The sequence below is a fragment of the Chenopodium album genome, chromosome 13 (genome assembly GCF_948465745.1).
Source record: "Chenopodium album chromosome 13, dcCheAlbu1.1, whole genome shotgun sequence".
NCBI lineage: Eukaryota > Viridiplantae > Streptophyta > Magnoliopsida > Caryophyllales > Amaranthaceae > Chenopodium > Chenopodium album.
In genome coordinates this window covers 915,329-942,715 of record NC_137846.1, presented here as the reverse complement: position 1 = coordinate 942,715, position 27,387 = coordinate 915,329, and the positions used below count along the sequence as shown (strand labels likewise).

General features: G+C 32.5%; 2 protein-coding genes and 1 pseudogene across 2 annotated transcripts; all 3 read left to right on the top strand.

Annotated features, from left to right (window-relative positions):
• Window positions 1-8,950: 8,950 nt before the first annotated feature.
• On the top strand, window positions 8,951-16,931 carry LOC145574157 (linoleate 13S-lipoxygenase 2-1, chloroplastic-like). The gene is made up of 9 exons (XM_081631895.1): window positions 8,951-9,385; window positions 12,221-12,489; window positions 12,624-12,864; window positions 13,575-13,895; window positions 13,993-14,078; window positions 14,499-14,609; window positions 14,692-14,990; window positions 15,311-15,577; window positions 16,027-16,931. The coding sequence occupies exons 1-9, from the start codon at window positions 8,998-9,000 to the stop codon at window positions 16,250-16,252; spliced, it is 2,208 nt and encodes a 735-aa protein (XP_081488021.1). The 5' UTR covers window positions 8,951-8,997; the 3' UTR covers window positions 16,253-16,931.
• Window positions 16,394-16,786, top strand: LOC145577039 (linoleate 13S-lipoxygenase 2-1, chloroplastic pseudogene; annotated as a pseudogene).
• A 1,771-nt stretch (window positions 16,932-18,702) lies between the features above and the next one.
• On the top strand, window positions 18,703-23,685 carry LOC145575856 (linoleate 13S-lipoxygenase 2-1, chloroplastic-like). Its single transcript, XM_081633645.1, has 9 exons — window positions 18,703-19,099; window positions 19,547-19,818; window positions 20,592-20,832; window positions 21,140-21,460; window positions 21,558-21,643; window positions 21,867-21,977; window positions 22,066-22,364; window positions 22,533-22,799; window positions 22,926-23,685. The coding sequence occupies exons 1-9, from the start codon at window positions 18,703-18,705 to the stop codon at window positions 23,683-23,685; spliced, it is 2,754 nt and encodes a 917-aa protein (XP_081489771.1).
• The last annotated feature ends 3,702 nt before the right edge of the window (window positions 23,686-27,387 follow it).

Here is a 27,387-nt window from a genome sequence, read left to right as displayed (position 1 = left end):
GTCACCATTAATCTTGAAAGAGAAAGAGACACTCGCTAAGCAATTCATAACCTTTGCTATCCAATCTGAGCAGAACCCCAATTTACCCATAACCTTCTCCAAAAAACACCACTCTACCTTGTCATATGCTTTGCTCATGTCAAGTTTCAGAGCCACAGAACCATGTCGACCTTCCCCTCTCCTCTTCATATAGTGGAAAATCTCAAAAGCAATCAGCGCATTATCAGTGATCAGACGCCCAGGGACAAAAGCACTTTGATTTATAGAAATAATATCATTCAGAAAAAATTTCAACTTATTCGCCTGAGTTTTTGATATTATTTTATAAATCACATTGCAACAACTTATAGGTCTATACTCAGTCAGAAATTTCGGCTCATTGCATTTTGGAATAAGTACGATACAAGTCCTATTAATCTCAGAAATATCAACAGAACCACGCCACCAATTTTTGACCAGAGCAATAATATCAGAACCAATAATATGCCAAAATTTTTGAAAAAATAGGGCATGCATACCATCAGTTCCCGGAGCCTTGTTAGGGTGCATCTGAAATAAAGCCTCTTTAATTTCGTCCCCACTTAGTTCCGTCATAAGAGCTGCGTTCATCTCATCAGTCACAACTTGATCAATCCCCTCAAGTGCTTCATCAAAACCTGACGACTCACACGAAGAAAAAAGTTGCGAGAAATAATCCCCCACCATTCCTTTAATACGTTCTTCATCTGTGACCCAATTACCCTCGGCATCCAACAGACCATCAATCCTATTTTTCTTGCGCCTTTGACTAGCTTTACGGTGGAAGTATGAAGTGTTCTTGTCCCCATCTCGCATATCGTTAGCTCGAGCTCTTGCATACCAGTAGGACTCTTCTAGTCTTCGGAGATCACTAATTTTGCTTGATAAATTTTCACATTTTTCAAGCATTGCTGCATCTACATGTCTTCCTTGAGCCGCAAGTAGCTCACTCTCCAGCTTCTTTATTTTTTTCTTTGTGTCCCCGAAAGCTTTTGAAGCCCATTTTCTTAGATCATTTGCACACTGATTAATTCTCAAATGTGGAGCAAAACCTTCACTACTCTTCCAAGCATTCGAAACCACCTTGGCACAATCATCATTCGATAGCCACATACTCTCAAAACGGAACAATTTCCCCTTCCTCCCCCTTTCAAAATAATTCAGATTATCAAGAAGTATGGGAGTGTGATCGGACTCCTCACTAACCAAATGTTGCACAGCAAAATTAGGGAACAAATCACACCATGCGACATCACCAAGAAATCTGTCAAGGCGTTCCCTAACAAAAGTATCTACCGTCTTCCCTCTTCGCCAAGTAAATATATTTCCTTTGTACCCCAAGTCCCTCAACCCGCAGTCATCAATAGCTCCCTGAAAAGCATCCATCAAAGATTCTCTTCGAGCCACTCCTCCCTCCTTCTCTCTCATACTCACTATCTCATTAAAATCACCAAACATGACAACCGGAAGCGTACACTCATGTTTGAGAGCCCTCATTAAATCCCATGTTTTATATTTATTCTCCGTCTCCGGCCAACCATACACCCCAATTGCTCTCCACCATGGTGAACCATCCGGCTTACAAACATCAACTGCAAAATGGTGAGTAGAGAAAGAAACAGTGTTGATAGAAACACCCCGCTACCAAAAACCGATCCCACCCGATCTACCATTACTACTTAAACACACTCCATTCTCAAACCCACATCTTCTTTTAATCTTCTCCAATCTACTATCATCAATCATAGTTTCCATCAAGAAAACCACCTCCGGCCTCTCTCTCCAACACAAATCACGGAGAGCTCTCTCCGCCCAAGGGTTGCCAATCCCCTGAGAATTCCAACTTAAAATTTTCATTGCCCTTCGAGGGAGTGGTCAAACCCACCGCCCTTTACTTGGATTTGTCTGTCCCCAGTAAAAACATCAATATCCATCTTCTTTCTTTTATCTCCTGATTCTTCCAACACAACATGATTATTAGCTCTCTTTCTACTTTTTATACCCTCCCCATAGCTGCTGCCATACCCCACACTACCCCCCAGGACACTATATCCTTCTTCCATCCTTTCCACTCTCTTCCATGTTTTTTGATTTTTCTTTTTTGCTCCCTCACCCCCAGACAGCCCTTCTTTGAATTTAACACCCTCCTCCATTGAGAACACATTCGAAACCCCACTCACCATACCTACCCCAGCATCATTTGTTGCCCCCACCTCCTTTATATTAACTGCTTCCTTCATTCCCATAATACTACCCTCACATACACCCTTCGTACCACTAACCTCAGAGGAACCCACATCTTTAGCTCTCACCTCACCATTAGCTCCACCATCAGTCTCACTATCAACAATTGCTACGCTTTGAGTTCGAAGCACATTTCTCCTACTGTGCTCATCAAAAACAAGGGTCAGAGCTGCTTCTCTCGCCTTTGGCTTTGACACCTCGTCAGTATCTTTCTCATTCAAAAAATGTAACTTCCTCGCTGCGCCAATCAGTCCGAGTCTGATGGTTTTTGGTCTAGAATTATTTGAGCATTGCCCAGTCCGAGTCCCTTCAAGCTTCTCACTCCAAGCCCTTTCCTTCTCCCGATCAGTGTATGTTTTCTGTTGAGGTTTCATTGGGGACGCACGCATCCACGCCCCATATTGATACACAATTTCGCTTCCTTCCTCCCTTTCCACATCCCTAGCCACACAATCTTTCTCAATATGGTCGAGTTTTCCACAGAAGAAACAGAAATCCCCAAGCCTTTCGTATTTTATATCAATGCACTTCGGTTTTGGGCAACCCACCGAGATGAATAATCCCCTTCGCAGGGGCTTCTTGATGTTAACATTGACCTTGATTCGCATATACTCCCCCCACCCCAACGGGTTAGAGTCATCAAATTCTAGAAAACCCCCAAGAGCTTCACCAATATCATGCATCACAGATTTATTTCTCCTATTGAATGGAACATCTAACAGTCTAATCCACATAGGTGAAGAATCAAAACACACCTCAGACGGTTGCTCGCCTCCTTGTATCTCCTTCAAAAGGAGAAGTTTGCCATCAAAGAACCATGGGCTACCATCAAGAATACGCTTTTTATCTTCGTCTTTAAAGAATTGAAACACATAAAGATTTGTACCCAACGAATTGATAACAATACCATCTTGTAATCTCCATATAAAATTTAGAGTACGTTTCATCGCCTCGACACTGAAAGTCTTCTCCGTCAGTAATTTACCCACAAGGGCAAGATTTAGTTGTTCATTCGATCCACTACCCTCGTCAAAATCAAGCGAACCACCAATCACAGCATTCTCGTCCTCAGTGAGAGAAAATTTCTCCCACTCTTTGAGCAACTCTTCCTCCATTCGATATGAAAACATACAGAAAGCACTCGACACAAGAATTTGGAACAGAAAGCAGTAAAAACTAGAAAGATTGACACACAAATCAAAGAGATACGCACTGAAAAACTACAAACCCTAGAACGGGACAACTAACCCTAGTACGAGGGACTCTACAACATTGGGGTTCCCAATAGTTAACACATAATAACAGCACAAGATATCCAACATTATATAAGACACCTTATTTACTTATCTTATTTTAGACATACATATGTTACATTTGGGTGTATATAAATAAACAATATATAAAATTAAATTGTAACGAATTCTCTACTCATATTTTTCTTATTTTTGGGCATATGTACACTTAGGTCTTTGACTCTTTTCTTTCCTGAGTCAGGTGTATGTGTATAGTATATACACGAGAAATAAGACTAGGCTGTAAAGTCTTCCTAAGTCCATTCTCATACATATAAATGGTTGAAATTTTATGATGGGTAAAAAAATTTAATTTTGGAAAGGGAAAAGGTGTTTTTCTTCCCTTGCTTGCTGAAATGTTGTAATCTCAGTACAGAAAATGGAACAAAACAGCACATATACATACATTGAATTTAGTTTAAGATGTGAGGTTATGTTCCTTTCCAAACCATAAAAGACTGCAGGCTTGTTTCTAGAATGAATTGTATTGGCATTTTGCTTCTTTGATTTGTAGGGTATATATATTTGTTTTTTTTTTTTTTTTTTTAATTTTTATTTTTATGCATCATATCTTTTTTTTTTTTTTTTGCTATTTACATATACCTCATCATGTGAACATTTTTGAGATTTATATGTAAGAAAATGTGTAATCACGTATAATCTTATAATCTCATGATTTTTTTTTTTAATTTTTTTTTTTTTATAATCTTATAATCTCATGATATTTATATCTCATGCAGTATATGCTTTCAAGACATATCTTGACAGAAATTAAAATTAAATATATCAGTGGCACTCATTTGTTGTAAATTGACAAACATAAAATTCCAACTTATGCGTCTCTCGTACGTGTTTCGCTCCAAACCCATTGTGACAGCTGGACATCGAAGCTAAATGGAGTAGGAGTCTTGAAAATAATATGACACAATACTAGTACGAGTGATAAATATTGGGTTTGTCATTTACTAATGATTGGTCCGGGTAATAGTGACTACTACGTAGCAGTAACATGTTACTCGTACATGGTCGTTGTTTACTTGTTTTATAGTGCATGGTTCACTTCTTTAGTCAATATAAACGAAGAAAATAAATCTCTCGTAATTTTCATTAAACATTGTCTACATCTATGTGTGATTTTCATAACAATCTTACATCTATAATAATATAAAAAAATCATCACTAATTCAATCCCCAATAGAGTACGGAGTAGATTTTTTTTAAAGGGGAATGCTATATGTAGCCCTTAGAACTATAAATAAGCATTTAATATCTTTCCTTATATGATATATTTATTTAGAAATGCATGACAAAATCACATGCAAATCAGTCTAATTAATATTACATTTTCAGTTTTTTTTTTTTTTTTTTTTTTTTCCATTTTTAGCTCCTTATTTGTAGCCCTTAAGGCTATACATAGCATTTTCATTTTTTTTAATATGAAGATTGTATGTGTAGAATTTTTTTATGGATAATAACGACACTTTTAAGCACAAGACAAAGAAAAAAAAAGGCTATTGTGTAATACTCGTAACTATATTTGTGGTCTTCAATGCACTAATCTAACCATTATTAAAATCTATAATCATGTAATTTTAAAATTATAAAAATTTAAATATGTTGAAAATATATACTGAAACATTATTTACAAGATCTCCTTTGATTATATTATGTTTTGTTTGATCACTTCCTAATGAAATTGTGAGAATGCATGATCAAAGTTTTAATAGTTGACCTTCAAATAAGAAATAACATATTTAAATTTAGTAATAGATCGAGGAAATTTATAGTCTATGGGAGCAATGGTTATAAAAGTTCGATTCACAAGTATAATAATTTCATAAACACTTAAATAAGTAAATAAGCTTACGGAGTAAAAGCTTGAATAATCTTGATACATGATCAAGTTGCATTCTATCAAAATAAATAAATAAAAACACAAGACTTGCAATTAATTTTATGAACGGTGGGAGATATTATCAAAAAACTACGTAGCTGAAAAAAAAAAAAATTACCCGTAATAGCAATTCTCATATTTTTATTTATGAACTTATTAGGTCTGTAGGTCACAGACTCACAGTGTTGCCTTTTGCTGAAATAACTAAATTAAAATTATAATCCGAAAAACACAATTCACGTTGTATAATTTTTAAGCAACCAAAGACAAAATATGTTAAACCGTATCAAAATTCGATGCAATGCCAAACATAATTCATGTTGTATATAGGTCCACTTGCACTAAGGTGGCCCGAGTCTCAACTCTAAATGCATATAGGCGGATAACACTTATCTATTAAGCATACATATAAGAGGACATTTTTTATTTTTTTTTTATTTTTTATTTTTACAGTGGTACACTTTTGTGTATTGTTATGCATGTTTAATGTACCATTAAAGTATAAAGTTGTCTTAATAGTATTTTTTGTGTACTATTATGCATATAGTGGTATTTTTTATCATCCTTTGTTGTTGATTATTTTCTCCTAAAATACCTACCACCTATCACCTATTATACTATAGTAGTACATTTTACCATCCTAAAACATATAGGCGTTATGCGTCAATATTTTTTTTTTTTTTGACAGCGGAAAAAAAGGGAAATTAATCCCTAGCTAAACTAACAGTTACCAATACTTAACCCTCAACTCTCAAAACGTTTTACTTATTATATATAGTTTATATATTTTTTTTTTGTAAAAATACAATTCCAACGAATGTGGTGTTGTCTGCTTCAACAGTAAGGGCAAATAATGAGCAATTAAATGTGGTGTCTCCGTCCTTTAATGATTTAAAGACTTTTATTTATGTTTGTTTAAATTATTATTTTTTTTCATATTTTTTATTTTTTTTGACAACAGCACAAAGAAAGGAAGCCTAAGGCACAGGAAAATTAAAAAATATCAAAAATTATTTGATGATTTTTGATGTTTAAATTATTTGATACGAATTGTTTTATTAAGATTGAATTGTTGTAATAATTGTACATAGTACTCCCTTACTTTACACAAACTACCTCTATTCTTTAATGTTTTAACGACTTTTGTATATGTTTGTTTTAATTATTTGATTATGAATTATAGTTATAATGACATACTACTTCCTTATAAGAAAATACAAGTTTATCTTCATGATAACTTATAATGTTTATCTAAGGACAAAAATGTCACCTGTAACAATTTTACAACAGCATGTATCTATCTAGGTAGTTTCATGAATATGTAAATTTCAATCAACAAACTCATTTATCATAAAAAATTATCATTTGATTCATCTGATTATAATTTAATACTATAAATCATATGGTTACTCAACCCAGGCCAGCCTCATTTACTCAACATTTTTCTGTAATAATATAAATCAGATTTAGAGTAATTTGATTTTTAAAAAATTTATAATTGTAGGTTTGAGTTATAAACCCGCAAGCTAAGTTAGATTCTTCATGAACTCTCTATCTATACTAAATTATTGTGGGTTACTTGACATTTTTGTACTAATATAGATCAGATTTAGAGTCGGTTGATATTTTTAAAAATTTATATTATTTTTATAATTTCGGATTTGAATTATTAACCCGAAAGCTAGATTATTCATGAACTCTCTGTCCATACTAGCTACTAAATTATTGTTGGTCTTATTGTGTTGATCTTTGCTCTGGAGTGAATGACTGGATGCCCATGCATTATGAGTTTGTTTTAAGTTCAACTTTCAAATCATAAAATAAAAAAAATAAAATTCCTCTCAATTATTATATATCTCCAACGACATTGATTTACAAAATCTGATCTTGGATCTAATAATGTTGTGAGATGACACTTTTATACTCGATTGCTTGATTGACATGTAACTTTGGCTTGAACGTGATTTTTCTCAAGGACAACCTACGGACTTTTTACCTTTTTATTTTTGCCTATTACTAGTTAAAGTCCCGTATAATGCACAGATTTTATCAAATTATTTAACGAATTGTAACATTAATTTAACAATTATACATAAACAAAAAATTACATTAATAAACTTAAAAAAAAAAATAGCTATATAGACATCAAGGTTTTTTTTTTTTGTTTTTTGTTTTACAATGATGCATGTAAAGACTATTGATGTGTTAGATTTTATTAATATGAAAAAAAATTAGGAGCTATTGATTATTTAGAACCTATGCTATATACCCTATCATGTTCTTATTTTGTTGACATAGTTTGACATACACATTGGTTTATAAAAGTTTAGTTAACTTTAACTTTAACTTTTTTTTTTTTTTTTTTTTTTGTTTTTGGACACAGTGAGTCATAGGTTTTTATTATAATATATAAGTAAGGTGAGGAAAATAATGAAACATCAAATACTATTATAAAAAAAATATTAGCATGAGATTAATATAGAAGTAAGGCTTTCCCAAATTATAATATTAGCATGAGATTATTATAGAAATATTTGCATGAGAATATTATAGAAATATTAGCATGAGAATATTATAGAAATCTTGGAGAATATTACAAAAAATTACTTAATATAAAATATATACATATAAGAATTTTTCATTAGGTGAATATTATAGGCTATAAATAATTTTCATGGAAAATTTTTAACCAGTGAATAACATGTGTCATCACTAGTTTCGCTTTTAGTATTAAGTAATTGATTGATTGATTGATTGACTCGCGTTCATCTTAAATCTTGATAATAAAAGTGTTTTATTTTATTTTATTTTAAAATTTTATTTATTTATTTTCACCGAATATTAAAGACTATGTATTTAAAAGTATATTTGATTTTTTATTGAATATGAGGGCATAAGATATTTAGTGATGTACATAATATATTATAAGGGGATTTTCGGTAGATATTTTATTGTGTCTAAAAATATATAGTGTTATTATCCAATGAAGTATACAAAGTATATTTAGGATTCTATTGATGTAATACTGTTCTCCAAGATATTGCACTATTTTATTAAAGTTAAATTTAACTCACTTATTAATTTTACTTTATTTCTGCCATTTTGACTCTCTAAATATCAAAAAAAATATATAAAAAAAAAATTTACTTTATATCTTAAAGGTGTAGGATTCAAATTAAGGATGGCGAGGTACTGGTGGCCTCATGGGGATCCCCTTTCAAATGTAAGACAACTAGATCGATGTGCCCACAATGTACGTGGGGATAGATTCGACAGTTCAACTCTTGTAATTATCTTCTTCTCTCAAATGTAAGTACGTACATCACATGAAAAGAGAAACAATAAATCGTCAAAATGACCAAAACGTCTTGCATGTGTAGTACGTACTCTCTAATTTTTGCTAAATTCCAAATTTTGTAAAATTCCTTGCAAGCCCTCATCACCTTCTATAAAACACACAAACCTATTATAATTCCATTCAATCACTTCTTCTTCTTTATCCCTTTACTATTGGTTAAAAATTCTAACCAAAAAAAAAAGAGAAAGAAAATGTTAAACACATCCACCAATAATATCAACTTACTATTACTACCAAAGCCTTTTTTAGGTGAAAAAGGTGAACAAAATAATGTTCAACTGTTTAATTCTTCTAGGGTGCATAAGGCATCATCAGTTGGTGCATTATTTTGGTCTAGAAAGTTGTACGGTGATGGTGCTATTACTAGGGCACACCGTGCTCGAAACGGTGGCCTTAGAGTTAAAGCAGTAGCAACCACAGATAGTGAACAAGCAGTGAAAGTTAAGGCCACCGTCTCGGTGAAACCAAGTGTTGGTGGGATTTTGACCAACATTGGCTTCAGCCGAGGGCTTGATGATATTACTGATGTGCTTGGTAAAACCCTCCTCTTGGAGCTTGTTAGTGGCGAGGCACAAGAAAGTAAGTTAAAACATAAAAACTACCTTATTTGTTAAATTTAAAGATGGGTTTAACTTTACATTTTAGATAAAGGTTCCGATTGAGGAAAAATCTAATTTCGTGACATATTAACTTAATTATTTGTTCACAAAAAGTGACTTATTCAAAAGGTGACATGCATATTATAGTCTAGTAAAAAAACTAGTGTTGAATAGTCTCACTTGGCCCAAGACTCCCTCAACAATAGATATAGATGCATTGAGCTGAGACTAGATCGACTTATCAAGGATAGTTTTACAATGGCTATACTAATTGGAATATTCAGTGCATCGCTTCCCTATTATTTTGGTAGGTTAGTTTGTGACTTTATTACTTTAATGAAGAAAAGGGTACACCTCAACTGGTCAAGTACAAAGTACCATGCATACATTTATTAAATCTCAAAGGTTTTTGATATAAGCTAGATAGAGTCACCTTATACTCTTTTAGGAAAGGTTCTTAAACTCAACGGTGAAAATTAGACAGATAATACAATTGCAAGTGATTTGCAACTAACACTTAAAGATTGGTTCTCAACTTCAACAAGGGTTTGTTTTAGTTGGCAACTAACACTTAAAGTGATTCTATTTGCAACTAACACTTAAAAGTGATTTCTTGAATTGAATTTGGCTCTAACAAATCAAAATAATACTCCCTCCGTCCCTTTATTACATGTCTATTTCTCATTTTGCACGGGAATTAAAAAAGTTAAAGATTTTTTAAAACAAATAATTGGGAGTATAAATTTACCTGTCTCTATAATTGGATATACAAAGCTAGTTGTACTAATTTTAGTTTTTATTGTTAATAAAGTCATAAACGTGACAACTAATATTGAATAGAGTAAGTAACGGTACATATTGAATAGAAGAGATAAGACTAGATTGCATTAAGCCATTTAAGGTAAGATAAGATTGCATTGCAGGTGTTACTAATTATTTAAATTTTTTCATTTACTAAAAATGTCCAATTAAATTTTTACAGTGTTAGTTGCACTTTCCTAGAATTCCTACATATTATTTTGGTAGATCAGTAACTTTATTTTTACTTTAATGAAGACGACAAGGGTGAAGCTAGCTCAACTACTCTAGTACCATGCATACAATTCTCAAATGATAAATTTGATATACTTTCTCTGTTAAATATTAATTGCAACAAGTGATATTATTTGTGAGATATAAAATATTCTTTTGTTGCAATTAATATTTAACGGAAGAAATATATAATTAAGCTAGAGTCATCACCTTTTACTGGATCTTTTACCAAAACTGCTAATTATAAAATTGAATTCCCAAACTAGCTAATTTATTAACTTGAAGGAATTTATTATTTATTTCTTATTTTTCTTTGAACCGGTTTGGTTCACTTTATTATTATTTTTTTAATTTTGTTTTTTTTTTGGTTTTATTTTATTTTCTTAAAGATTTTTTTTAACTTGGAAAACTTAAGCAATATACAAAAATACAGAGTATGCAAACAGCGGCAGTGCCCTAATTTTGATCCAAAAAAACAGCCCTAATTTTTCGTCTAGATCATATTAATCACAAAAATCTAAAATTTCAAGTAGTATTGTTCTATCAATACTATCACGAAATATACGACGATAAAGGATATAAATTATTGTTCATCTATTGCGGAGCAAATAAAATGACTCTATGGTCAACAATTATACAACTCTAGTTATTTATAATCAAGACTTGATTGTTCCTACTTACTTTCTAAATTTTAGGCTTTTATGTTATTTTAATACACCTTTTCGATCTCCCTGTAAGGCCCCGTTCACTTCACATTATTTTTGCTGAATTGAAATTATTTTTACTGAAACAAAATTATATTTGCTAAACTTAAATTATTTTTGTTGACTTAAATTAATTTTACTGAACTGAAATTATTTTTGCCGAACTGAAATTATTTTTACTGATTTTCTATTATAATTCTTCTTTAAATATACTAAATTTTACTGAACTAAACTTATTTTTACTGAACAGAAATTATTTCTACTGAAGTGAACTTATTTTTACTTATACTAAAATAATTTTTACTTAATATTATTTTTTTAAGGTGAAGTGAACAGAGCCTAAGTACATTAGAAACTTTGGGCCTTTAGACCTTGATATATTTCTATCTTTATGTGTTACAAAAAAGAGGGTTTTTTTTTTTTTTTTTTTTTTTTTTTTTTTTTGGATCGATTTTTTTTGAGTGATTGTTTATTTTGTGTAACTTTTTTAAAAATTGAGAATTGTTGCAAATATATTATGTTGAATGTTATTGTTCAAATTAATGAGATATTTTAAACTATGGCATTAGAATTTCCCAAAGAAAAACAAAAATCCAAAATTAAAAAAAAACTATTTTTAAAAATAAAACGAAAAAAAAACCATTATGTAAACCAAACTGGTTCAAAGGAATATAAGAAATAAAAGAATTCCTTCCAAGTTAATAAATTATCCTATTTAGAAAAAATTTATAATTAGCCGTTTTGATAAATTCTTTTATAAAATTAGTCATTTTGGTAAAACATCCCCTTTTACTCTTCGATATAGCTATGAAGGGTTTACTGTATATATATATATATATAATTACTCCATAGTTTCTAATTTTTATAGATTGTCACAAAAGGAATTTAAACTACACGATAAATGTAACGACTTATTTCAAAAAGGGAAGTAATTGTACGTATTATATACTTAGAAGAGATAAGACTAGATTGCATATAGCAATTATTAGAGATAAGATAAGAATTGCACGTACTAATTAATTTGTTTTATTACTCACTAATAAATCCAATTAATTTTTTTTTTCTCTATTGATGTGTAGAGACAGGATTGGAGAAGGCAACGATCAAAGGATACGCCCATCGTTCAAAGTCCGAGGATGGAATAGTGAAATATGAAGCTGATTTTGTGGTTCCACCAGAATTTAGAGAAGTTGGTGCTGTACTTGTCGAAAATGAACACCACAAAGAGATGTACCTCACCGAGATCCACCTCGACGGGTTGCCACTGGGTTCAGTACATTTTTCTTGCAATTCATGGGTGCACGCTAAGTATGACAACCCTGAAAAAAGAGTCTTCTTCACTAATAAGGTGTGTATGAAGTATATAAAAAACTAAAACATAAATTATCGCGTAATGTAACAGTTTTATTATTATTTGAGTAGGGAAATATTGTACAATATGTAACGGACTAATTAATTTACAATGGTGTGATATATTTGTAGTCGTACTTGCCATCACAAACACCAAGTGGATTGAAGAAGTTAAGAGAGAAAGAGCTTGAAAATATGAGAGGGGATGGAAAAGGAGAACGCAAGAACTTTGAGAGAATTTACGATTATGACACTTACAACGACCTTGGTGATCCAGACAAAGATGCCGCATTGTTGAGACCTGTATTGGGTGGTAGTAAAGAACTTCCTTACCCTAGACGTTGTAGAACGGGACGTCCTCCTACTAAGACAGGTATGTAACACCGTACCATTTTATTTCATTTGTTTCGATGTATTTTTTTAATACAATTCAACTTTAACGTTTGTCATTTTGTATACTCGTAAAACTCTAACCATAAATAAATCTATAATTACAAAGTACTACGTGTCTTCTTTTGAGGACATTTCAAAAAATATCTTACCTACTTGCATAAGTGTTGTGAACTAGCAATTAATTAATAGGAATACCATGTTAGTAGAGCATCTCAACCAAAAGTTTAAACTAATGGTTGAAGTCTAAGAATATATTTTGTACTCTATTAGTAGGCGTGTAGCTTTCAATACTGTTAAATAAATATTTATACGAGTACTGCACTAAATACAAGGAAACTAATTATATACTTTGACTAATAAATATTTATACAGTAATATATTTATTTAACAAATACACCAAAAATATCAAAGATGGTTAGTTTTGTATTTTATGATAAATTTTATTCAATCCCTCAATTAAGCTGCATAATTAATCATTAGATAGAATTATTGCTCCTAATAATATGTGTAACAAATCCTCCTACTATAGTAGATCTGTAGATGTATGTGTACATCACAACTACAAACATGATAACATCTCATTATCTCAACAATTTTTTAAAGCAAGCTAATTAACCAATTCAATACACAATAAAAACTATGGTTAAATTTTATGAAGACATAATTACAAGCAATTTTTACAATATGCAGATCCAAGCTCAGAGAGCAGAGCCAACAGTGTATATGTACCTAGAGATGAAACATTCTCCGAGTTGAAGCAGACACAATTCGGGTTCAAAACCGTGTACTCGGTGTTACACGCCGTTGTACCATCATTAGAGACCGCGATGGTTGATCCTGACCTCGGCTTTCCATACTTCACGGCCATAGACTCGCTCTTCAACGAAGGGGTTAATTGTCCCGGGTTGCAAAAACATGGCTTCTTACCGGATATGTTGCCTAGGCTCATTCGAGCTGTCTCTGACCTTGAAGATAATATGCTTCGTTTCGAAGTCCCTAAGATATTTGATCGTACGTACATTACTTACTTAGACTTTCCTATGTATGATATTATTATTACATTCGACGAATTTGAACTGACCAACAAAGTTTTTTTTGGTTGATTCAGGGGATAGGTTTTCTTGGTTTAGAGACGAGGAATTCTCTCGTCAAACTCTTGCTGGATTGAATCCTTTAAGCATCAAGTGTGTTACGGTATGATTTGCAAAACTATACTTCCTTCGTTTTTATTTACTTGCAACACATACATCCCTTTGACACACATTTTAAAGGAGATATTAGACTAGGTAAACGGATAAATTAATTCACAAAATTTTACCACCGATAAGAAGAAGGGAATAAGTTGTTACGGTTTAAATTTCATAGCTTAATTCATTCATTTAGTTAATCACCTCCTCAAAAAGCATGATAAAATGTGTATAAGTGTATTGCAAGTATAAAAAACAGAGGAAGTATATTATATATTTATATATGAAGCAATGTTATAAGATAGTAATAGTTGAATTATTCAACATATTTTTTGAGTAATGTTCCTATTATAAAGTAGCAATTATAATTAGCATATTTGATATTTGATAGCTTATGTGAAACAATTATAAACTTGTAATATTGCAGGAATGGCCGCTAAAGAGTAACTTAGACCCGAACATTTACGGCCCACCCGAATCAGCTTTGACTACAGAGCTTGTGCAAAATCAGATAAAAGGAACCATGACCGTCGAACAGGTAAATCACATTGGAATTGATAAATCTTTTTTGTGCTACAAATTTTTGAAGGTTGTAACTAAAATTGAAAATTGCATTGTAGGCATTGAAAGAGAAGAAGTTGTTCATAATAGATTACCATGATGCATTTTTGCCTTACGTGAACAAAGTAAGGGAGCTCAAGGGGACGACTTTGTATGGATCTCGAACTTTGTTCATTTACGACGACGAAACTCTAAGACCTCTAGCTATTGAATTAACTCGGCCTCCATGTAACGGGAAGCCTCAATGGAAGAAAGTTTATATGCCCGGAAATAGTGCCACTTCTGCTTGGCTTTGGAAGCTTGCTAAGGCTCATGTCCTCGCCCATGACTCTGGCTACCACCAACTTATTAGCCATTGGTACGTTTCTGTATACGTCGTGCACCATTATATTATATTTGTTAATGGACTATCTCAACCAAAAGCTTAAGTTGATGGTTGAGGCTCATGAATATATTTTACCGCTGGCTCCGATACCATGTTAACGGACCAGCAACTCAACCAAAAGCTTAAGCTGATGGTTAAGGCCCAAGAATATGTTTTATAGTCTATCAATGTTGCTAGAGAAAATTAAATCTAACCTAAATTTATTTTTATAAAAAAATTAAGTATAGTAATTGGATGATCAATAAGCTTGTGGACGGACTAACTAAGTTTTCTTGTTTACTTGATAATTGTAGGCTTAGAACACATTGTTGCACGGAACCTTACATAATTGCAGCAAATCGTCAATTGAGCACAATGCACCCAATCTATAGGTTGTTGCATCCTCATTTCCGGTACACCACCGAGATCAATGCCCTTGCTCGATTAGCTTTGATTAATGCAGGTGGTATCATTGAAAGTTCCTTCTCGCCGGGGAAGTACTCTTTGGAGTTGAGCTCCGTTATCTATGGATTGCAGTGGCGATTTGATCATGAAGCCTTACCAGCCGACCTTATAAGCAGGTATATAATTTAAACACTACTACTTTCATTTCAAATTATGTGCAACAATTGAGTATTTTTTATGAGTCAATTGGTGCACATATAGAGGCCAGGTAGTAACTCACTCCATTTTTAAAATGTCCTGAGTATCATAATTATACTCATATTTCATACTCCTTCTATGTTTTAATAAGTGTTAAAGTTTGACTTTTTTTTTCACTACTTACATAATGGTTTTGACTTGATTAATATTAATAATATGTAAAAAACAAATGTTATTGTATAATACATTGTTGGATTCGTTATAATGTATACTTTCATATATCAATTTTCTAATAATTTTACTAACATATAATTAGATAAATTAATGGTCAAAGTTATGTCTCAACACGCGTGTTTGGTCAAACTGTAACACTTATTAAAGCACATAGGAAGTATATAATAATTTTTGTTGGTTTTAAATTTTGTAGGGGAATGGCAGAAGAAGATCCATCAGCACCTCATGGACTAAAGTTAACAATAGAGGACTATCCATACGCGAGTGATGGCTTAGAGTTATGGTCAATTATAAAGCAATGGGTGACGGATTATGTGAACCACTACTACAAAGACCCGAGCCTAGTAGAATCGGACCAAGAGCTTCAAGCTTGGTGGACGGAGGTAAGAACCGTAGGGCACGGAGACAAGAAAGACTAGCCATGGTGGCCGAACCTCAAAACAAACGAAGACCTAATCCAAATTGTGACAACCATTATATGGGTTACTTCAGGGCATCATGCAGCCGTAAACTTTGGACAATATGCCTACGCGGGTTACTTCCCTAATAGGCCTACCGTCATGAGGGCTAAGATGCCTACAGAAGACCCCACTGACGAGGAGTGGAAACACTTCCTCGAAAAGCCTGAGGAGACACTACTTCGAAGTTACCCTTCTCAAATACAAGCTACTAGGGTTATGGCTATATTGGACGTGCTTTCGGGTCATTCACCCGACGAGGAGTATCTTGGTGAAAATATGGAGCCATCTTGGGAGGAAGATCCTATGATAAAGGCGGCTTTTGAGAAGTTTAACGGGAGATTAAAGGAGTTAGAAGGGATCATCGACGAGAGGAATGCTAATGAAGCTTTGAGGAATAGAAATGGAGCAGGTGTTGTGCCTTATGAATTGTTGAAGCCTTTCTCTACTCCTGGTGTCACTGCTATGGGAGTTCCAAACAGCATTTCCATCTAATTAATACAAAACATTATTGGGATAAATAATGATTGAATAAAATTTATGTAACACTTATAGTTTATGAAGTATACAATAATCGATCTATGCATCAGTGTTACTCTATTTCTAAGATCTATGAAAGTTGTTGGGTCTTTTGGTTTTAGTGAGTTCAATGAACTAGTTATGGCTTTGGCAAAGTTTTCCAAATTTGAGTAAGTCTAAGGGAATCAAATGCCTACATCATGAAAAATATTTTGGCAAAAATAATCTTTCACTTTAGTCAAACCTATTGTTGACTTTTAGATAAATATAAATAATTGTGTTTGTGCTGGGACGGAGCCGAGTAGTCCAAAAGTTATAATTTATGTTACAGAGTATTTTATTAGAAGTTGCAACACCTTTTATATATAGTTGGGTGCACATAGAGAAGTAGGTCTGTCCGTCAGTTAAACCCAAGAATAGGTGTTTATTTTTTTTTCTTTAAATTTATAAGTTTTCATGGATTACATTGTAGGGCTTGTTTTTACACTTTAAGTTTGTTTAGAAAGGACCACTAAATGAAGATGCTTTGCAATAAGATCATGTAATTCATAGTAGAAATTGTTATATACACTCGGGTGCACCGTACACCCATAAGATTTATGTGCCTTGTGCCTGGCTATAGGTCCAATCTAGTCCAGTTCACAATTGAGGCCACAATATATATCTTTGATCAACCAACACTATTATTATTATTATTATTATTATTATTATTATTATTATTATTATTATTATTATTATTATTATTATTATTATTATTTATTTTATTTATTTATTTATTTATTTATTTTTACTTATTTATAAATTATAATCAAGGCTCACTTTCTCATTTATCAACCAAAAAAAATAAAAATAAAATTGTAGCTTCAATCGTGGCAAATTAAGTTTTGGTTACATACTGCATCATTTTTGTTACTTGTACAGTTGTACTGTATAATTGTTTAGTACTTTATATTACATTCTCTTTCCCTTTTTGGCATCCATTTAAAAAAATAATCACAAATTTTACCATGGATAGGGGTTACTTATTCTGTGGGGTTACGTATAAGTAATCCATGACCGATTGAGTAACCCCAAAATAAATAACCACTAACCGATTGAGTAACAATAACCCTTATAAGTAACCCCGACCACACGGTATGGCCAGTCACGCAGAAAAAACATCGAAATATAATAGAAAGACAAATAAGTATGTACTTTGTTGTTTTTAGTTTAGTAATTAGAATTACAATTAAGATACATTTAATAATACTTGCTTTATTTAGACTTTCGTCATTTAATAAAACTTCTCAATCTCTAGTACTACGAGTCATTAATGATTCATTTTGATACTGTACTAATCGGAACAAATTACTACGAGTCGTTAATGACTAGTAATAATGACTGTAGTAATTAAAATCTTGTTGGTAGTTTGGTACTAAGTTGGCAATCATTTTACATAGCATACAAAATTATTTCATTTTGATAGCTACTAAGTAGTAGAATTTGGGCTTTGATTGATACTAATAATAGAACAACTTTTTATGATACTAAGTGAATACCAACTAAGCAAAAATTAGTACCAAAAAGGTTTATGAACTTGAGTCATAAATAAGGATAAAGGGCTTGAAATAGTCTTGATGAACACTCATGATTGTTTGCCCTAGTCATTTTTTCCTACCTATCACATCCATCACAGGCATGTAAACAAAAACAATAAAAAGGCAACATACCACAAACGTTTTGAACTATTATTGCTAATTTTTCAAAATTTATATAGTGAATTTCCTTGTAAACCCTCATCAACTTTGTTTTATAAATCACAACAAACTTCTTACATCTTCATTTGCATCAAAATAAAATAAAATTATACATACTTTCTTCTTCTTGAACAACTTAGCTTCAAAAATATAAAAATGTTGAGCACATCTACCATTGTGATCAACACAACCCCATCACCAAATCTATCGCGAAAGCCCTTTGTTGGAGGAGGTGAACAAAATAATGTTAAACTCTTAAACTCCTCTAGGGTCATAAATAATGCATCAGTAGGTGCATTATTTTTATCAAGAAGGTTGTATGGTGATGGTGTTGTAACTAGGGCACACCGAGCTCGAAACAGTGGCCTTAGAGTGCAAGCAGTAGCAACCAAATATAGCGAACAATCTGTGAAAATTAAGGCCACTATCTCGGTAAAACCAACTGTTGGTGGGTTATTGACCAACATTGGCATAAGCCGAGGGGCGGATGATATTGTTGATGTGCTTGGTAAAACCCTCCTCTTGGAGCTTGTTAGTGGTGAGGCAAAACAAAGTAAGTTATGAAAACAACGAACTAGCATAATATACAAGTATTATACTTCAATTAGGGGTGTCTAATAATTCCGAAGACAAGATTATTTAAATTTTAAATATATAGATAACATTGAACAATTGAACTACTTATTAAGGCAAAATTTTGTACACGTTTTTTTTAAGTACTTGTGCCATTTAGATTGTTACAACATTTACACATCAATTTACTTAATTGATATTAATTTGATTATTCTCGAGCCCCAATGTATCACAAAATTGATTGGATGTACCAAATTTGCAAATTTGACAGTGGAGACGTATGCACAATGCTCACTGCCTTTTAATTGTATGTCACATAACTAATCAATTTAAATTATGCTATCAATATGGCAACTGATGTGGATTAAGGGATTAATAATAAGATTAGATTGCACTATGCCTTTAACTAATAATTATTGATTAGAAGATACAGGATCAGAAAAGGAAAAAATCAAAGGATATGCTCATCGTTCAAAGGCAGACGATGGAGTGGTGAAATTTGAAGCTAATTTTGTGATTTCGGCGGAATTTGGAGAAGTGGGTGCTATTCTTGTTGAGAATGAACACCACAAAGAGATGTACCTCACTGAAATCGTACTCGATGGACCGACTTTTGGTTCAGTTCATATTACTTGTAATTCATGGGTGCACTCCAAATATGACATCCCTGAAAAAAGAGTATTCTTCACTAGTAATAAGGTATAGAACGAACGAGTGAACGAGCTTCATAAACTTTTTTGATTAACGAGTCTAACTTTAATCGTTAAAATACTCTCAATTAGCGGTATAATTTTAAAACATATACGTACATAATATTGTTGTACGATTTGTAATGACCAATTTGCAATGATGTAATATTTGTAGTCAGTGGCGGATCCAGGATTTTACGGGTGCTGGGTCACTGTCTCCCATCGACCGCATACAAATCAATATTTAATACATAAATATTCTTAAAGCTTTTTTTTTAAAAAAAAAGTCACTCCAAAAATATTAACTATCTCGTGGGAGAGGAGAAGGAGGATTTGTGATGGTCTGACGGATAATGACAAATAACCAATGAAATTACCAAAAAGATTTAGAATGATGAGCTTTAACAAGTTACCTAGTAAGAACTAAGAAGGTAGGATTTGAGGGATGAAGGTAATAAATAAAAAATAAATTTTAACAAGTTGCCTAATAAGAACTAAGAAGGAAAAAATACTAATAAGGTGGGATTTGAGGATGAAGTTAATTAATAAATTTAAAAATAATAAAAAAACACACACACCAAAAAAAAAAAAAAAAAAAAAAAAGGAAATGCTGCTCATGGGAATCGAACCCATGTTCATTCCCTAGAAAAGATATGCCTCAACCACTAGTCTAGTGAGCATATATAATTATTCCTTGCAATGTTTAATATTTAGAAACTTTTTGCTTTTTTGCTAGGTCACGTGACCTACCATGCCCAAAGGTAGATCCGCCACTGTTTGTAGTCTTACTTGCCATCACAAACACCAAGTGGATTGAAAGAATTAAGGGAGAAAGAGCTTGAAAGTTTGCGAGGGGATGGGAAGGGTGAACGTAAGAACTTTGAGAGAATTTATGACTATGACACATACAACGACCTTGGTGCTCCAGACACGAAACCCGAACTCGCAAGACCGGTATTGGGTGGTACTAAAGATCTTCCTTACCCTCGACGTTGTAGAACTGGACGTCCTCCTACTAAAACAGGTATATAATTTTTATACTCCCAATCACCACTATTTTCATTTGTAATTAACAAGGTATCCTCTGTTCCTTTATGTTCTTCTTTTCTTAAATTTATTTTTTGACAAAGTTATATGAATAATGGAAAAAGTCAAATTGTGACCTTTAAATTCCAAATGGGACATTTTGACATATATAGTGACATTATTCTATTAGACATGAAGTATACTCTTTAAATCTAACAAAATTATTCTAAGTTTTCTAACCACCTTTATACATATAGTAACATGCTGTTGTACCATATATATATATATACATATATAATATGCAGATCCAAGGTCGGAGAGCAGAGCCGCCAGTGTATATGTACCAAGAGACGAAACATTTTCAGAGATAAAGAATGCACAATTTGGGTTCAAAACCGTGTACTCGGTGCTACATGCTGTTGTACCATCATTAGAGACCGCGTTGGTTGATCCTGACCTCGGTTTTCCATACTTCACGGCCATAGACTCGCTCTACAATGAAGGAGTTAATTGTCCCGGGTTACAACAACACGAGTCCTTACGGTCTGTGTTGCCTAGGATCATCAAAGGCGTTACTGACTTGAAAGATAGTGTGCTTCGTTTCGAGCTTCCCAAGATATTTGATCGTATGAACACTAATTACTTTCTTATGTTAAACTACAATTAATTAACGGGTTTTTACTCTGCACTAATCATTTTTTTTTTTGGTTAACTTATATACAGGGGATAGGTTTTGTTGGTTTAGAGATGAGGAGTTCTCTCGTCAAACTCTTGCTGGCTTAAATCCTTTAAGCATCAAATGTGTTACGGTATGATATGCAAAACTATATATTATATGGATTAATATAAGGTATAGTACTAGTTGAATTGTACATATTTTGAGAGTAATGTTACTAACATAAAGTGCCAATTTATCAATATATACTAGTATGCCTCAAAAAAATAAAAAATCAATATATACTAGTATGTTTATTAGCCTATTTGATTGCTTAGGATCTCGTATGAAACGATTATAAACTTGCAATTTTGCAGGAATGGCCGATAAAGAGTAACTTGGACCCTAACATTTACTGCCCACCCGAATCAGCTATGACTACAGAGCTTGTGCAAAATCAGATAAAAGGCTCCATGACTGTTGAACAGGTTAACTAATCAACCTTATGAGGATTAGCTTTAATTAATTTTTTTTTTCGAGGTGATTGGATGTAACAATTAATGATATAAATTGCAGGCTTTGAAAGAGAAGAGGTTGTTTATAATAGATTACCATGATGCATTTTTGCCTTATGTGAACAAAGTAAGGGAGTTGAAGGGTTCAATTTTGTATGGATCTCGAGCTTTGTTCATTTACAACGATGCAACACTTAGACCTCTAGCTATTGAATTAACTCGGCCTCCATTCGATGGGAAACCTCAATGGAGGCAAGTTTTTACCCAAGGAACTTGTGCCACTTCTGAATGGCTTTGGAAGATTGCCAAGGCTCATGTTCTTTCCCATGACTCTGGCTATCACCAACTTGTTAGTCACTGGTACGTTACGTTCTCATTAATTATTGATAAGATTGCATAAATTTGAGGATATGATTTTAATTGCCTAGCTACTTTTATATGATAATGAAAAAAAAAGAGTTGATCAATACATATAAATTCATGAATGTGAGCTAACTACATTTTTTTTGTTTGTTTTGATTAATGTAGGCTTAGAACACATTGTTGCACGGAACCTTACATAATTGCTGCAAATCGTCAGTTAAGTGCAATGCACCCAATATATAGGTTGTTACATCCTCATTTCCGGTATACCATGGAGATCAACGCTCTTGCTCGAGTAGCTTTGATTAATGCAGGCGGTATCATTGAAAGATCCTTCTCACAAGGGAAGTACGCGATGGAGTTAAGCTCTGTCATCTATGGAGCAGAGTGGCGATTTGATCAAGAAGCCTTACCAGCCGACCTTATTAATAGGTATATGTAATAAAAACTCTAGCTAATTATTAATTTAATAATTGGTAATTAATTTAATTAACTTGTAATCACATGGCACGGTCTGAAAATGTGAGTACATACATGTTGATGTGTTGGAAAATTCAGGGGAATGGCGGTTGAAGATCCATCAGCACCACATGGACTAAAGTTAACAATAAAGGATTATCCATACGCGAATGATGGCTTAGACCTATGGACTATAATCAAGCAATGGGTGACGGATTATGTGAACCACTACTACAAAGATCCGAGCCTAGTAGAGTCGGATCAAGAGCTTCAAGCTTGGTGGACGGAGGTAAGAACCGTAGGGCATGGAGACAAGAAAGACGAGCCATGGTGGCCCGGCCTTAATACAAATGAAGACTTAATCCAAATCGCGACAACCATAATATGGGTGACTTCAGGGCACCATGCTGCTGTCAACTTCGGACAATATGCCTATGCAGGTTACTTCCCTAATAGGCCTACACTCACTAGGACTAAGATGCCTACAGAAGACCCCACTAACGACGAATGGAACAACTTCATCGAAAAACCCGAGGATACACTCCTTGGATGCTTCCCATCTCAAATACAGGCTACTAGAGTTATGGCAATTTTGGATGTGCTTTCAGGTCATTCACCTGAAGAAGAATATTTAGGTGAAAAATTGGAGCCTTGTTGGGAGGCAGAACCTATGATAAAGGCGGCTTTCGAGAAGTTTACCGGGAGATTAAAGGAGTTAGAGGGGATCATCGACGAAAGGAATGCTAATGAAGCATTAAGGAACAGACATGGAGCAGGTGTTGTGCCTTATGAATTGTTGAAGCCTTTCTCTAAACCTGGTGTTACTGCTATGGGTGTTCCAAACAGCATCTCTATTTGAAACTAAAATAAAACATTGGGATAAATAATGAATGTTCTCTGCATAGATGTTACTATTTTATATAGACCTATTAAAGTTTTTTGGGTCTTTTTATTTTAGTGAGTTCAATGTAAGAAGTTATATATACATGGCCTTTAATTTGCTAAATTTTCCAAATAAAGTACAAGTGTAACGCCAATTTTACTTGTTTGATTTGAGCTAAAGAATAGATAAATAATAATAATTCATTTTATTAAGGATTTTTTTTTGTTAGAAACCACCTTATAAAAGTTGGTTTTTGTCAAAAACCACCTTATATAAATTTTTTGCAAGAAGAAACCTTAAACAATTTTTTTTTTTTTCAAAACAAACCTTATCTCGGAATCCGGTCATTAACTTGACTTTCGGTGTTGACCCTCACATGACACACACGTGACTTAGGGTGCTTTCGATTCACCTGATTTTTACTTATCTGAACTTAACTGAACTTATATGAACTTATATGAACTTATTAAAACTTATTTTAGTTGTAGTTTGAACTTGGGTAACCCTTATTAGAACTTATTTTTTCAGAATTTAACTTATCTGAACTTATTTTTCCTGAACTTAACTTATCCGAACTTATCTGAACTTATATTAACTTATCTGAACTTATTAGACCTGAAATAAGTGAAAATAAGGTGAACAAAACAGACCCTTACTAAATCCTCTAACTCCCCCCTTTTCCCAATTCTCAATTCACACAAAGTCATCCCCTCTCTCTCTTCCTTCTCTTTGTTATTGCTCTGCAATTTTAATCCCAAATTTTAATCCGCAATGGTACATTCTCCAACCATGTCAAGACTTAGGTGTTTTGATGTTAAATATGAGAAATGGTTGGAGAATGTACAGTTGTTCCCTCATGAGGAAGAAGGTGACGATCCTGCGCACATTAATTGGCAAATCTAGCATCTTTTTTAAGTGGATTCAAAATATTAAAATTAACTTTGAATCAAATAAAATAAATTTATTGATATAAAAAATTAAATAAAACATTTAAATGTATTTTCTTAATGACTTAAAAGACAAAAATAATTTAATGAGAAACAACAATTTATTTTGCTATAAAAAATAAGGAAAAATTGTCAGCACCTACCCACCTAATAGATTATTTTGTCAACAAACTACTCGCTTAAGATTTATTATTTATTTTTTTAAAAAAGCTATCTTTAAATTTAAAAAGTTTGACTAGCACCACCTATTTTGGTTTTCTGCTAACAAAATCTGGCGAATAGGGCTTGTTTTTGTTTTTCCTTCAAAAATTAAAGCACGAAATGATGAATTACACAATTAAGATGCCAAACAAGTAAATTGAATATCATTTTAGAAACATCACATTTTTAGACCAATTTTAGAAACATTACATATCTCTTAATTAAAACAATTATTTTCCTCTTTTTCAATTGGCGAAATTTTGAAAATTTTGTGTTTTTAGGTTTGGTAGTTGTAAAGAGGATGAGGTTAGATGTTATATACGTTGTTTAACCTTAAGTTTTGAAGCGAAAAATAAAATTCAACCACATTTGCCGGATATTGTTGCCGAAAAACCAAAATGGGTAGTGTCACTCAAACTTTTAAAATTCAAGGGTAATTTTTTATATAAATTTTATGCGAATAGTTGTTGACAAAATGATCTATTAGATGGATAGTTTCTAACAATTTTTCATAAAAATAATTATGAGTATAATTTTGTTCACAAACTTTTAAAAAAATCGGGTGTACAATAATTATTGTACATCCATTATAAAGATAGCCTAAAGTGATCAAAAGTTATCCCTGAAATGAATAAAAGTTACCCAATACACATAAAAGTAACCCAATATAAATAAAAATTATCTTCGCTTTATTAGTAAAGAATCACATTTTAAATGACTAAAAACCAATTATTAGTGATTGAATGTAATTAAATTACCTTTATAAAACTTTTATTGTTGTCTATTTATATAAAAATTGTATTATGTTTAAAGTTACCCAAAAAAAGGCAAAAAGTTACCCTAAAATTAGCTAAAACTTACCCTTATACTACTCGATGTACACTAATATTAGTGTAAACCGGGTGTATACAAAAGTTTTTCAATTTTGTTTTGCAATTCATCATTTAAGTGTATAGATAGGTTTTTCATGTTCATATGATTAATACAGTAACTTTAATTCATTTATATAATGCATATACTGAATTTAAGCTTATGTGTAATTCATCAGTATTATTGTTAAAAAAAATTTAATTATAACAAATAATATTAAAATTATTTGTAAAATAACAAATTACATATAACTACGTAAATAATATATTCCACATATTTAACTCATATTATTATGTGTATTGATACATTACTTAAAATTTCCATATTATTATTTTTATATTTAATACTTCAATGTTAAATAAATTATTATTTCTTTATTTTAAAAATATTTTTTAGTTAAAAACAAGTGGGGTCAATTGTCCCGTTGCTATGAACTTGCCTTGGAATCGCTCTGTAGTTGATGGCTGCTTAACTCTTTTGATTAATAATCCTTAGTTCCATATAAACTCGAAGTTGAAATATGGGAGATGAAAATTTACAGGGTGGAATAATCTTAGATTAAATTGTTCTCATTTTCAAATTATTACAGGGTGAAAATTTGAAGGGAATATCGATTGTTTGGGTCGGAGTGTAGCCTTCCTTTATTCCCTGGGGTTTGTTGGTATAAAATCCTCATGGATGAGAGTTAATATTACTTGGAGGATATAAGATGACATACTCGAGACTATAAAAAAACTAACCATAAGAAAAAAAAACATCTACGAACCTTTTCACGCAGCTGCTTTTGTTTATGATTGTGTATCCGATAATTATAAGGTTTTTAATAATATTCATGAAATCACAATCGAAGATAAGCATTATATCTAAGCTTTACAGTTTGAAAACAAATGCTTGGGAGACCATTCCAAACCCTCTTTGGAAGAATTTCAAGTATTTTAAAATCACAAACAGTGTCTTGACCAACAACACTTTGCATTGGAAGATTCTGAATCCAAAAAAAAAAAATGACGTTTGAAGAGTTATTGTGTTTCGATCTTTTTACTCGAAAGTACTATAAGATATCCCTCCCTGAAATACTTAATTTTGATTCATCTAAATTGACTCCTTTTAAGGGTTGAGTGTATATCGTGACATGTACGTTGGATATATGGATGCTGGAGAAATATGGTGCGGAGAAGTCTTGGACTCGAATATTTCATCACCAATTTTCCAAGACTAATCGTTATTATACTACAAAAAATTGGCATAGTTGGAATTTAAAGTTTGCTTGCATAGAAGATGGACACGAAATTATTTTAGTATCATGTTGTGCTGGATTACCTAAGTTCGTGATCAAATGTGATCCAGATCGAATGTGGAAAAGCTACCAAGATTGAATTGAAAGATGTGCCCGATGATTTGGACAATGGCTCGTTCTTGCAACCTTGGATGGAATCTGTTTTCCCGGTTTAAATTAAAGAGTAATCAACATATTGAAGGGCATATATACAACTAATACTACCTCCGTTTTTTTTAGTTGACACATTTTGATTTTAGCATTATTCACACACTTTTCTTTGATCGTACGTGTTTTGTGATTTATACACAATGGAAAATATAGTCATGTGGGGTCTTGTTAGATTCGTCATGGTATCATATATATTTTCAAAATATCAACTTT

Bases quoted from the DNA above. Each gene is read 5' to 3' on its own strand.
- LOC145574157 (XM_081631895.1), top strand. From the start codon at position 8,998: ATGTTAAACACATCCACCAATAATATCAACTTACTATTACTACCAAAG. The intron at 9,386-12,220 runs GTAAGTTAAAAC...ATTGATGTGTAG, and splicing joins TAGTGGCGAGGCACAAGAAA to AGACAGGATTGGAGAAGGCA. The intron at 14,079-14,498 runs GTATGATTTGCA...GTAATATTGCAG, and splicing joins TAAGCATCAAGTGTGTTACG to GAATGGCCGCTAAAGAGTAA.
- LOC145575856 (XM_081633645.1), top strand. From the start codon at position 18,703: ATGTTGAGCACATCTACCATTGTGATCAACACAACCCCATCACCAAAT. The intron at 19,819-20,591 runs GTATAGAACGAA...CACTGTTTGTAG, and splicing joins TATTCTTCACTAGTAATAAG to TCTTACTTGCCATCACAAAC. The intron at 21,644-21,866 runs GTATGATATGCA...GCAATTTTGCAG, and splicing joins TAAGCATCAAATGTGTTACG to GAATGGCCGATAAAGAGTAA.